Genomic DNA, 12,282 nt, shown 5'->3' with positions numbered 1-12,282 from the left:
TATGTTCGGGTTTTTGACCGAGTTTGACCAGTTTGGCTGGGGTTTTTTCGTGGTTTGGCCGGTTCGGGTCCAGGTTTTGACTGGGTAGAGGTGGAACCGGTTACGGTTCGTTTTTTCCCAACCCCGGCCCTGGAACTGGTATGTACCTGCGGGTAGGGTTGAATCTGGTTCGATTCCGGTTCCACTGGGTCAGGTAGGAACTGGTTTTTTGTGCACCTCTACTTATGGTGTGTTCGACACGGCCTGACTTGTTTAACCCATAAAGATGTGTTTCGGCCGACCCAACCTGTTCAATTCAAAAATATTTACCCGTTTCAAAATGTTACCCAATCGGCCAATCCTTTAAAATTTCTGTTTCGGTCACCATGTCTCCAATGACAATATTGTTACTTTAAGCTTGTTTGAAAATAATAGCTTGAAGTTGGCTCGTGAGCCAGCTTTGATCGGATCGTTTATAAACCAAGGCTAGCTCAACTTGGTTCGTTTACAAACCCAGCCTCTCAACTCGTCTTGTTTACAAGCCGAGCTCGAGCTAGCCCTGGCTTGGCTCGATTTAGTTTGTGAACTACCCTATATTTTTGTCTTCTCGGTTCGTGATATGCTTAATTATCACAAGAACTTGGTTGTATCACTAAACCAAATGATAATAGGTGAAAGGACCAAATATCAATATTATTTTGAGTTTAAGCATGGGTATGAATAACATACATATGTTTTTGTATAGACAAAAATTTATAAGGTTGTAAATTTCATAAGTATGGTACAATTTATATCTTCAAATGAAGTAAACGCGGAACACCATCAAGGCCCTTAGAGACGGAATAGTGAGCGTAGTCATGAACGGTGGTTTCCCTGTACCTCGGTGGGTTCTCATTGGAAACCAGCTCCTTGATAGGCCCATACACCTTCGTGGACGCCGCTAGCGCGGTGGTGAAAAAACACCCCACCGACACCCTCGGCCCTTTCTCATTCGCCATCACTCTGTGCTCCACACTTTTCAACTTGTCATTCGATATCATCTAAAACATAACAATATTAGACATTAGATTTAAATATCCGTACTCAAAATCAAATTAAACTTACTTGTAACAAATCACCGATATTGATCACAAGCGCGCCAGGGGTAGGTGGAACATCAACCCATTGATTTTGATGAAGTATTTGCAGCCCGCCGATATCATCCTGTAGAAGTACAGTCAAGAAACCGTCGTCCGTGTGTTTGGTTGCACCCATGGTTAGATCCGGTTGCGGACAAGCAGGGTAACAATGGCCAACAAATGTCAACCCCTTGTTAGAATCCATATCTCCTAAATGATTTGGTTCCAAACCTAAAGCCTCCGAGATCAACCGAAACAATAACACGACAAGTTTCAACACATGATTTGAGTACTCGATTTGTATGTCTCTACAAACCTCGGGCAATTCTTCCGCCTTTGGAGGTAACGGAGCCATAACCGAAAAAAAAGTGTCCCTCCAGTTCGCCGCAGGCGAACTATACAAATCAATATTGCTATTATACACCACGGTATTCGAAACGTCCCTCGTGTAAAACCGTTTTTTAGTCTCTACATCTTGTTCGTGGAATCTACGGACGCCTTTAAGCGTCTCGTCCATCACACTCAATGGGATTCCATGATTAACCACTTGGAAAAGCCCGAGGTTCTTCGAGGCCTCGCGGATCTTTTCCACCGTGGATGCTCTATCGGTTGAACCGAGGTCTATGAGTGGAAGCTCAATAGAGGTGGGAGCTTTTGGAATGGTTTCGGGTTGGTTGATGAAGATGCGAGGGACGTGTTGGATACCCGCATCGACGAGGCCTTGGACACCGGTTTTTGCTTGGTCGAAAGCTTTGAGTTCGGTTACTCGATCGTATGGTGCGATGGTTGAAGTTGTGGTGGTCATGTTTGTGATGATGATCATATGCAAAGAGTCATTCTATAAATGGAGATACGTAGTCAACTATATAGATATAATTGTTGACTAAAGATAATAAACCACAATCTAAAGAATATCTAGATAGGATTTTATGTTATATTTTTCAATGATCATAATGTGTCATTTGAATAATCTTTTTTTTTTTTGTGTAAATTACAAAAAATGAACCATATTCGTCAATATTGGACTATATTATCTTTGATTCTAATCGTTGACTAAAGATATTAAACCTCGATCTAAAAAATATGTGGATATGATTTTAAGTTATATTTATCAAAGACCATAATGTGTTAACTGAAAATATGACCATTTTGTCCTTCATTAAAAGGAGGAAAAAGACAAAAAAATCAGGATGTTAACCGAAAAATCTAACTAGATTTTGATTTTGGATGAAAATGACAATAAAGTTGAAATCACAGGGACCCAAATTCAAAAAGTTTGAATTTTGAACTAAAGTGTCAAAAGTGACCAAACCTCAAGAACCATTTTGACAGTTTACTATATAGATTATCAAATGTGGTTTATAATTAATTGTAATTATGATGCCCTAGTTAGTTAATTAAATAATTATCTAGCATTCTAAACGAGTTAGGTTTGGATGTCTTAAGGATAATTACGTGAACAACCCTAGCTAAGTCTAACGCGTTAGGTTAGCTATATATACCGTGTATTGGGTAGGGATTTGTAATCAAGTTTTTGTATAGTTTTCTTGGTCTAATAATATTGTGGGAGTTAGTCATAATTTTATGTTCGTTTGATATTCTATCGGGACTTAAATTGGTATCAAAGCCAAGTTCAAGCATCGATATCAAACGTGTACTCGGGTTCTTACCGAACTGATTAAGTGAAAACCAATTGGTTAATAAAATAAACTAATCGATGACTTCGATTTCAATTGAGAATAATAACCGAACCAACCGACAGTGTTTGTGTTTCCCGTCACATCACGTGAGCACCCTTCTAGTTCCTTTATAATGTGTCAACATAGATGAGCCGATGGTACCGAAGCTCATTCTACTGGTTCATTGTTTTGATTAGTGATACAAACATCCTATATAATATTTTTTTGTACTTTTTTTCTGTTTGTACTTTTGTAATATGTAATTTAAAATCCCATATTCCACTGTGCATTGTGATTATTGATATCAACGTCACACATATACCCCAACTCCGGGCCCATCGGGAAATCAGGGTGTGACAATAAATGACAAAGTTCAGATATAACACATACGGAATTGAATTCAGATATCATAATTGATCAATGAAAGGTCATATGCTAAAGAAAATACTGAGATGATCGGTGGAAACGGACCTAGACACATCATAATTCATATGAGATCAAACAAAATCAAACATATCGAATTTCAGAATTCTAAGACGTAAACAGATTCGGATAAACTCTAATCTACATAATAGGAATCCAAAAGCGTACACATGTGATTCACAATTACGTTCATGGTCGTAAGTGGCAATCACCTTACATCAGTGCCCTAACGGTTTCCTGTCGAGCATCTCTACGATCTATCGAAAGTGTAGAGAAGGAAAAGTGACGATAAATGAATCACGGTTAACTATAATTCAGAAAAAATAATGAGAGGATACCTAAAGCTTAAGCGTTAATTCTTCTTGAAAATATAACTGATATGAAACACCACTGGGAGCACATATGGTTTCAATGTCCTTGTTGTGCGTAGTATGTAATAGGTAAATAGAAAGTAACGACGAAAATGCGTCAAATAGATAAATCTAAAGACCACCAACATATGAGAATGAAGACTGATCAGAAGTTGAGATCCTAACCCAACGTCTACCGATTTCCTCACAGGTTTAGTTGATCAAGTTTAAGTATTCGCGATACCCTTCATAGCGCCCCTCCATAACACATCTGCAACGGTGTTGAGGGCACTATGAAGCTGAGTTGGCAGGGGATGTGAGCCCATACCAACTAACCTAAGAGGAGAAAAGCAAAGAAAACACCAAAAGTTATGAGTGGGCCATGTAGCAAATTCTAGTTAGCCATTATAAAAAAACACATAGAAAAGTATTATGATTTAAAAGGTAAGTCCATTTACATATGAGGAGTCCATGTTATACTTATTGAGGAGACATATTATAACTTTAAAAGTAACTCGTAGTTGTGCTATAACAACTTGGACCAGTGATGGTATTGTCCATACCGAGAACTTGTTAATATTATACATAATTTGAAATTGGTTGTATGTTTGATGTTATTTCAACTGTTTTAAATGAAATAATAATACAACTATTAAATACAGATATTAAAAATCATAGCTTGATATTTTGGGGGCCATGGTTAGATATTGTTGGTCAACTATTTGCAATAATGATAGGGTCCCAACAATTATATCTCTAGCTGACTGCTAATTTCTTCTATATATAGAATCATCTGATCTTTGCATAGTTTCATCTCACATAACAAAACATGGCTCTTGCCAAAACAATAGCTTCAATCTACGATCGAGCAACCGATCTCAAATCATTCGACCAAACAAAATCTGGAGTCCAAGGCCTTGTCGATGCTGGAATCAAACAAGTCCCTCGCATCTTCATCAATCAATGGAAAAGCATTCGCAAAACTTCCAACTCTTTGGAACTTCCTGTCGTAGACCTTGGGTCCACCGATAGAGCATTGACGATTGAGAAGATCCGTATGGCCTCAGAAAAAATGGGGTTTTTTCAAGTGGTGAACCACGGAATCCCATTGAGTGTTATGAACGAGGCGCTACAAGGCGTCCGTAGATTTCATGAACAAGATGTGGAGATTAAAAAACGGTTTTACACTAGAGATGCGTCGAGGCCCGTGGTGTATAATAGCAATTTCGATTTGTATACTTCTCCCACGGCGAACTGGAGAGACACATTTTTTTCATTCATGGCTCCATCGCCCCCACCCCCGGAAGAATTGCCAGAGGTTTGTAGAGACATTCAAATCGAGTACTCAAATCAAGTGCTGAAACTAGGCGGCTTATTGTTTCGGTTGATCTCAGAGGCCTTAGGTCTAAAACCAAGTTACTTGGGAGATCTGGATTGTGACAAGGGGCTCGCATTCTTCGGCCATTGTTACCCTGCCTGTCCACAACCAGATCTAACCATGGGTACAACCAAACATACAGACACCGGTTTCCTGACTGTGCTTCTACAAGATGATATCGGCGGGCTGCAAATACTTCATCAAAATCAATGGGTTGATGTTCCACCTACTCCGGGTGCGCTTGTTATAAATATCGGTGATCTATTGCAGGCAAGTTTTTTAGTCGGGGTCATCATAAAGCGCTATGCTGTTAATATCAGTGATATATCGGTTATGAGTCCCAATGTAAAATATTGGTCAGAGTATCGGTAACGATATTATCGACGATATTGACCAATATTTGATCAATATAATCAATATATCACAGATATTTGACCGGATTGATAAATGAGTGAATTGTTAGTGTTAAATTGCCATATATATAAATTTTGCATGATATTAAAATTACCAATATCTCACCCAGATAATCTACATCTCAAATAGTGTTCCTTGACCGATATCCGATATTTTACCGCATTAACTGCATAGTCATAAAGTTCTTTTCTTTAGTGTTTATGATTAGCTATGCAGTTAATATCAGTGATATATTTGTCCCTTAGTAAAATATTGGTGTCAAATATCGGTACCGATAATATTAACCGATATATCTTTGAATTATTGGTGTTAAATAGCTATATATATATATATATATATAAATTCTGCATTATATTAAAATTATATCCCACTCATATCTCATCGGGATAACCTACATTTCAAATATCGGTCCTTGACCGATATCCGATATTTTACCGCATTAACTACATAGATGATTAGGTGGTCAAACTCTTTTTTTTTTAATTAAAAATCTCATATTCAGTATTTTAAAATCCAACAAATTATGTTCGCATTGATCAACGGACTCTCTTAACCCACCTTAGGTTCGACCTATGTTTAAAACTAGAGGCTAATTCAGTTATGTTTCAGATGATGTCTAATGACAAATTGAAAAGTGTGGAGCATAGAGTGGTGGCAAATGAGAAAGGGCCGAGGGTGCGTGTTTTTTCAGCAGCTCGTTAGCTCCGTTGACGAAGCTATATGGACCTATTAAGGAGTTGGTTTCCGATGAGAACCCACCAAGGTACAGGAAAACCACTGTTCATGACTACATACAGTATTCCATGTCTACGGCCCTTGATGGTGCTCCTCGTTTACTTCATTTGAAGCTTTAAATTGTACCATTTTTAATATAACTTGATCATCTAATCATTTGGGTGGATGAGATCATCTAATATAACTAGATCATCTCATCTAATCATTGGGACAATGTTTTCATATCTTTATGTGGAATGGGTGTTTAATTGGGTTCATGACTTGTGTTCAACTCTTCATGACTTGTGTCACATACTTTAATAACTTTTGCATTATATTAACTTTTCGTTTTAAATCTTTTTAATTTGGTAATATATAATATGCATTATTTTTTGTTTAAAAAGATTTGTGTTGGTGCACTTGTGTCTGTACTTTGTCTGTATTCGGTCTGTATGTAAACGATGTCCTAAATCAGTCTGTAAGTTGACCAAGTTAACTATCCTCCTAGTTTGACTTGGACAACATGATGTTTGTCTGGATCGAAGGATAGCCTCGAAGGATACAACTGATCCTTCGAGGTGCTCGAAAGATATGGTTCGACCATGGTTCGACCATTAGGCATCGAAGGATGATCCTTCGATGTCCATGCTGATCTTTCGGACACATTGTCATCGACAGATGATCCTTCGGACCATCTATCGATCCTTCGACCAAGACCTGTTATGTATGGGTATAAATACCCATGCAGTGTGTTAGTGTTAGATAGATGCACATTTGGAGAGTTAGAGAAACTCTGCTGGAAAACACACACACACACACTTTAGAGAGTTTGCAAACAAGATTGTAAACATTGTGCTTGTAACCGTAAACCTTCATACGTATTAATACAGTGGTGTTAATCGGTGAACTTTGTGTGTTCTTGTGTTTGTTCTTGCATCATCCCGGTTTGCCCGCTAGCTTGGATTCCGCACTCGCTAGTGGGTTAGTATAACAAGGTTTAGGTTTGTTCTCGATCCTCCGAGAAAAGGGACCTACAAGTGGTATCAGAGCCTCGCTCTTTACCTTGTTTAAAACCGGTTTGTTCAAGTTCTTGGTGTGTTTGGACACTTGGTTTAGCACCCGTTTTTGGTAGTTTTCTGCATAAAAACGCATACTAAACCTATCGGGAGTGTTCGGGGTCGGTTTGGGTAACATAAAAATCGTTTTTGTGAAACCTTGATTTTTCCGGCTATATCTCCGGTGTGTTTCCGGTGACCAGTTCTTGAAGATAAGGTTGCTTATTTTGGCAAAAATTTTTGAAAGTCAATTGTTTGGTGAAAAGTTGTTGCAGAACCATCCTTTCTGCCGAAAGTTGGTACATCAACACATCACCTTTTTCACCAACCCGTCGTACTTTGTGTCAGTGTGTCAGAGCTGTCGAAAGATATCCTTCGACATCGAAAGATATCCTTCGACATCTTTCGATCAAAGGCAGCTCGAAAGATAAGCATCCTTCGAGTAGTCTTTCGAAGTCTAAGGGTTATCCTTCGTAGTTGGAATCTTTTCGAAAGTTGGTTGTCCGAAAGATAAGGATACATCTCGAAAGATAAGGATCTTTCATTGTGAATCCTTCGAGATCAGTATTCGAAAGATATAAATCTTTCGAACATTGAATCTTTCGTGATAATCAGTCGAAAGATAAGGATCTTTCATTGAGAATCTTTCGAAGACTATTGCTCGAAACTCAACAGTAATCTTTCGATCACTGTTGATCCTTCGAACAAGTCTTGATCTTTCGATCAGATTGTATCTTTCAATTGTTGTCTGTTTGTTGTTAACAGTTTGTGGTGTGTAGGTTATTTGTTAATTTTTGATCACAATGAGTTGCACAAGTCCTTGGGATTGGAGTACGGATCCACAACCAGATCTGAAACAGATGTCGATGGCTGAATATATGACGAGTGCCATTCCAAAACAACAACAATCAATAAGTTCGTGTCAATGGGCTTTGGTATCCAATCAAAGTCAAAGTCTTCAGAATCTTCTGATTAGTGAGAGTGAAACAGGCAGTAACAATCGTCCACCAAAGCTGAACCACATGAACGATTTTCCGTCATGGAAAGGCCGCTTTCACACATATGTTCAAGGACAAAGCACCGACCTTTGGATGTGTTTTGTCAATGCATTCAATGAAAGTCTTGAAAGTAGAGCATCCACTTCAGAAGGTTACGCCAATATGCTTGAAAATGACAAGAAGGCTTATGAATTGGAGAAAAAGGCATATGCCATACTTACTCAAGCACTCAACAAAGACATCTACCATCAGTTTTCATATTGCAAGACCACGAAAGCATTGTGGGATGCCTTAGTTGCTAGAGGAGAAGGCAATGCAGCTGCTCGAAAGTCTAGGCATGATTTGTTGAAGAAAGAATTTGAATCATTTCAGTTCTTGGAAAACGAGACTCTGAATGATATGACCACACGTTTCTATCATTTGATTAGTGAAATGTGTGCTTATGGGGTGGCAGCTACTCAACAAGACATGGTGAACAGGTTTGCTGACGCCCTACCCCCAAAATGGAGTTCGTTTATTGAGCTGTTGAAGCATACTAAAGCTCTAGATGAGATTAACATCTATGAGTTCATTCAGAAGCTGGAACATAAAAATGATGAAGAAATTAGGAAAGCAAGGCGTGCTCCAGCTCCTCAGAATACAGAAATGTATTTGCCTGGTTTTGGTCCTTCAGCTAGTTCTGTTCAGCAACCGAAGCTTCAAACTGCTTTTGTGTCCAATACGAGTTCCTTTCCATTTTCTCAATCAACAGCTGCTGCACCACAACCTCAATTCGATCCGAGGTCCTATATTCCTGTTCCAACACAGCCACAACCACAACCTCAACAACAACAACAGCAAGCTCACTATACAAGCAATCCTCAACCTCAGCCTCAAAGTCATCACACAATCCGAGTCGACAACTCAAATCTTTCACACCTTAGCATTGAAGTTGCTAAGGAACATATGGAAATTATCAACACCATGGTCAGTGCTTACTGTGGTTTGGTAGCTGGTCAGCTTGGAAACATCAACATGACCAATGAAGATTATGATCAGATCGACAAGGAAGAAATGGAGTTGATGGATATTAAATGGGCTTTTGCTAGTGCGGTTAGAAGGGCAAAAGATTTCATGGCGAGAACTGGAAGAACTTCGTTGGAAGGAAAGAAAAACACGAAGTATGGGTTTGATATTAATGCCGTCACGTGCTTTAATTGTGGCGAGAAAGGGCACTTTAAACGTGAGTGCACTCGACCAACAAAACACGGCAATCACAACCCGTTCAGAAACCAGACTAATGCGAATGCCCAACAAGAAAACCGTGAACGGAGGATGGTGGCAGTGAATAACAATCAGGGACAGCCTGGAGCTACCAATCACAATCGGGCTTTGGCTGTTCAAGCTGATGAAGGATGTGACTGGTCAGTGCAGTTTGGTGAAGGTGATCAAGGAAGTGGAACTGCATTGTATGCTAAAGTCATCGAGCAGGTTCAAAAAGAAGAATCTTCTGGGAGCGATGACAGTTCTGGTTATTCGGGCAGTTCGGATGAAGAAGGCTCTGTTTCTGGGGATAATCACTCAGAGCCTGATGTGAATGAAGAAGGAGATGATGATATACAGGAGCTACTGAATGAAGCTGATGAGCTTCAATGTCAGAAATCAATTCTGATTAGGAAGGCTGCTGCTACATCAACGGAAATGGAAAAGCTATTCTCTGAAGATGGAGCTTTTTCTTTTCAAACTGCCTTTATGGCAAATGGTTCAGCCTCTACTAGTCAGGTAACTTCTGAACCTCCTGCTCCTAGTATTTGTAAATCATGTGCAGATATGAAGCTTGAATCAGAAAAGCTTCATAGTCATAATCAGAATTTGGTTATTGAACTGTCAAAATGCCAAGAGGCAAACATGGCTTTAACCCGGAATGAAAAAGAATTTAAATCTGTAATAGAAACATTAAAGAAAAATGTGTCCGAGGTTAACAAAGTAGTTTACCACAAACAAGTAAGTATAAATGAATACATTAATCTTGTGGAAGAAACTAAGAAGCAATTAGCCATTGCCCAATGCAAGCATGATGCGATCAAACAGAAATTGGATAGTTATTCTAACTCCCGATTTGTGCTTGATCACATCATAGACGTTCAACAACTGAAAGGTAACGTGAAAGGTGTAGGGTATAAGGCGTGTCCACCCCCTTTGATGGACAACTATACCAAGATGCCTGATGAAGAGGAAATGCCCCGGTATGAACCCAGTGTGCCTTTGAACTTTGAGGAATTTTCTACTGGCCTAGGGTTCAAACCGGAGAATTCTGAAAATACATCCACAGAGCAACAGGAAGCTTCAACATCCATGAAACAAAGTCCTCCAATCATCGAGGACTGTGAGTCATCGGATGATGAATCAGAAGTGGATGTGAGTGAACAGGATAACTCACTTAACAAGATGAAAGGAGTTGTCATTCCCATTGAGAATCACATCCTTTGTGATCCTGATACTCCTGAGGCTTCATCTGTTGAGAAGCAAGTGATTGATCCTGTCAAGGTTGATAAGACAAGTGTGTCTACTGTTAAAAGCAGTAATGTGTTGTACACTTTGGTTGGAGATAATAAAATCTACTCAGATCATGTTTTTCCAATTAAAAATGTAAATAAATCTTTGATTGACAAAGTCTTTGAAGACAATACAAACAAATTTTTGGGAAAAACACTTCCGGGAATTGTGGTAACACAATGTGATCCAATTCCTAAGGCTGAGATTAGGAAACAATTTGGTAATCAAAAATCTCCAACCACTCGACAACCTACTGCTTCTAAGGGTAAACAACCACAACGAGCTCCAAAGCCAAAGGCTAAAGTTGAAACAAAAGGAGCTCGTTACATGAAGAAAGGAAAAGATGTTAAGTTTGTAGCATCAAAAGGTACAGATAAAATTGAGACTTTTGAAAACAAATCAAACACTGATTTTGTACAACAAGTCAAGATTTTGAAACGAAACAGTGATAACAATTACACCCAACACACAAACGGGTGTGATGAAAAAGCAAGTACCTCAGGTTCTACAAGCTCAACATCTGGTAGTCGATCAAGTTCTCCTAAGTCTGTTGAAAGGAGAACTTGTTTCAAATGTGGAGAAATTGGGCACATTATCAGAAATTGCCCAAACGCTCCAAAGAAGAAGTTTGTTGAAAAGGCTCCACCTGAAGCAGTTCACCCTCAACGTCGGTCAGTTTCACCTAAACAAGATAAACGAACTGTAAGAGAACAAGAAACTAAGCAACGACGTAAGAACATAAAAACTGTTGAAAAAGCTTTAAAATCTGAAGTTAAAACAGTTCAAAAGGAACCAAGAGTGTCACAACCTGTAAAACCAGAATCTTCAAAAACTGGTAGGCACAGACAAACTTGGTTACCTAAGTCGGGTGACAATTCAGGGGGAGCAGTTGTTCTTGAAAACCATCAAGAGATAGAGCTTACGTATCGTGATGCCAAGGGACGACCCAAGACCACTAAGGCTTGGGTCCCCATTCTCAACTGATGTGTTTATTTGACATGTGCAGGATGTTCTAGGAGGAACTATTAATAGTCATTGGATTGTTGATAGTGGAGCATCCAGGCACATGACTGGCGACTTACGGCTCCTGTATGACGTGAGAAATATTAGAGGAGGGTATGTTGCTTTTGCGGGTGATAAAGGAGGATACATCACTGGAGAAGGAAGTATCTCCAATGGCATCGTGTGCTTTGATAAGATCAATTATGTGAAGCAAATTGATCACAATCTTCTCAGTGTGTCGCAAATCTGCGATAAAAAGTTCTCAGTGATTTTTGATGATGCTGGCTGTTATGTGCTGAAGCCTGGTTTCAAAATTCCACAAGAATGGGTTCTCTTATCGGCTCCGAGAGTTAATGATCTTTATATTCTCGACATGAGCCAAGCGATTACTACATCTGCACAAGTCACCTGTTTTGTCTCAAAAGCCACAGAAAAGGAGTCTATATCTTGGCACAGAAGAATGGGACACATTCACTTGAGGAAGATGAACCATTTGGTGAAAAATAATCTTGTGAATGGTGTGCCTGTAAGAAGTTTTCATTTGCAAGATATCTGTGTCTCGTGCCAAAAGGGGAAGCAAACGAAGAAGTCTCACCCCTTGAAGAAAATCAACACTGTCAGCATGCCTCTCGAACGT

The 12,282-nt window shown here is 39.2% G+C and overlaps 1 protein-coding gene and 1 pseudogene across 1 annotated transcript; one reads left to right on the top strand and one right to left on the bottom strand.

Annotated features, from left to right (window-relative positions):
• Window positions 1-614: 614 nt before the first annotated feature.
• On the bottom strand, window positions 615-1,917 carry LOC110900031 (1-aminocyclopropane-1-carboxylate oxidase homolog 1). The gene is made up of 2 exons (XM_022146938.2): window positions 1,084-1,917; window positions 615-1,019 (listed from the first exon to the last, which is right to left on the bottom strand). Exons 1-2 carry the CDS (start codon window positions 1,900-1,902, stop codon window positions 768-770), a joined length of 1,071 nt encoding a protein of 356 aa, XP_022002630.2. The 5' UTR covers window positions 1,903-1,917; the 3' UTR covers window positions 615-767.
• Window positions 1,918-4,347: 2,430 nt separating this feature from the next.
• Window positions 4,348-6,369, top strand: LOC110900034 (annotated as a pseudogene).
• Window positions 6,370-12,282: the final 5,913 nt, after the last annotated feature.

The sequence above is a fragment of the Helianthus annuus genome, chromosome 13, assembly GCF_002127325.2.
Source record: "Helianthus annuus cultivar XRQ/B chromosome 13, HanXRQr2.0-SUNRISE, whole genome shotgun sequence".
Classification (NCBI taxonomy): Eukaryota; Viridiplantae; Streptophyta; class Magnoliopsida; order Asterales; family Asteraceae; genus Helianthus; species Helianthus annuus.
This window is presented reverse-complemented; position numbering and strand designations above follow the sequence as displayed.

Coding starts and splice junctions, on each gene's coding strand:
- LOC110900031 (XM_022146938.2), bottom strand. CDS start 1,902: ATGACCACCACAACTTCAACCATCGCACCATACGATCGAGTAACCGAA. Junction 1,020..1,083: donor ATATCGGTGATTTGTTACAA/GTAAGTTTAATT, acceptor GTTATGTTTTAG/ATGATATCGAATGACAAGTT.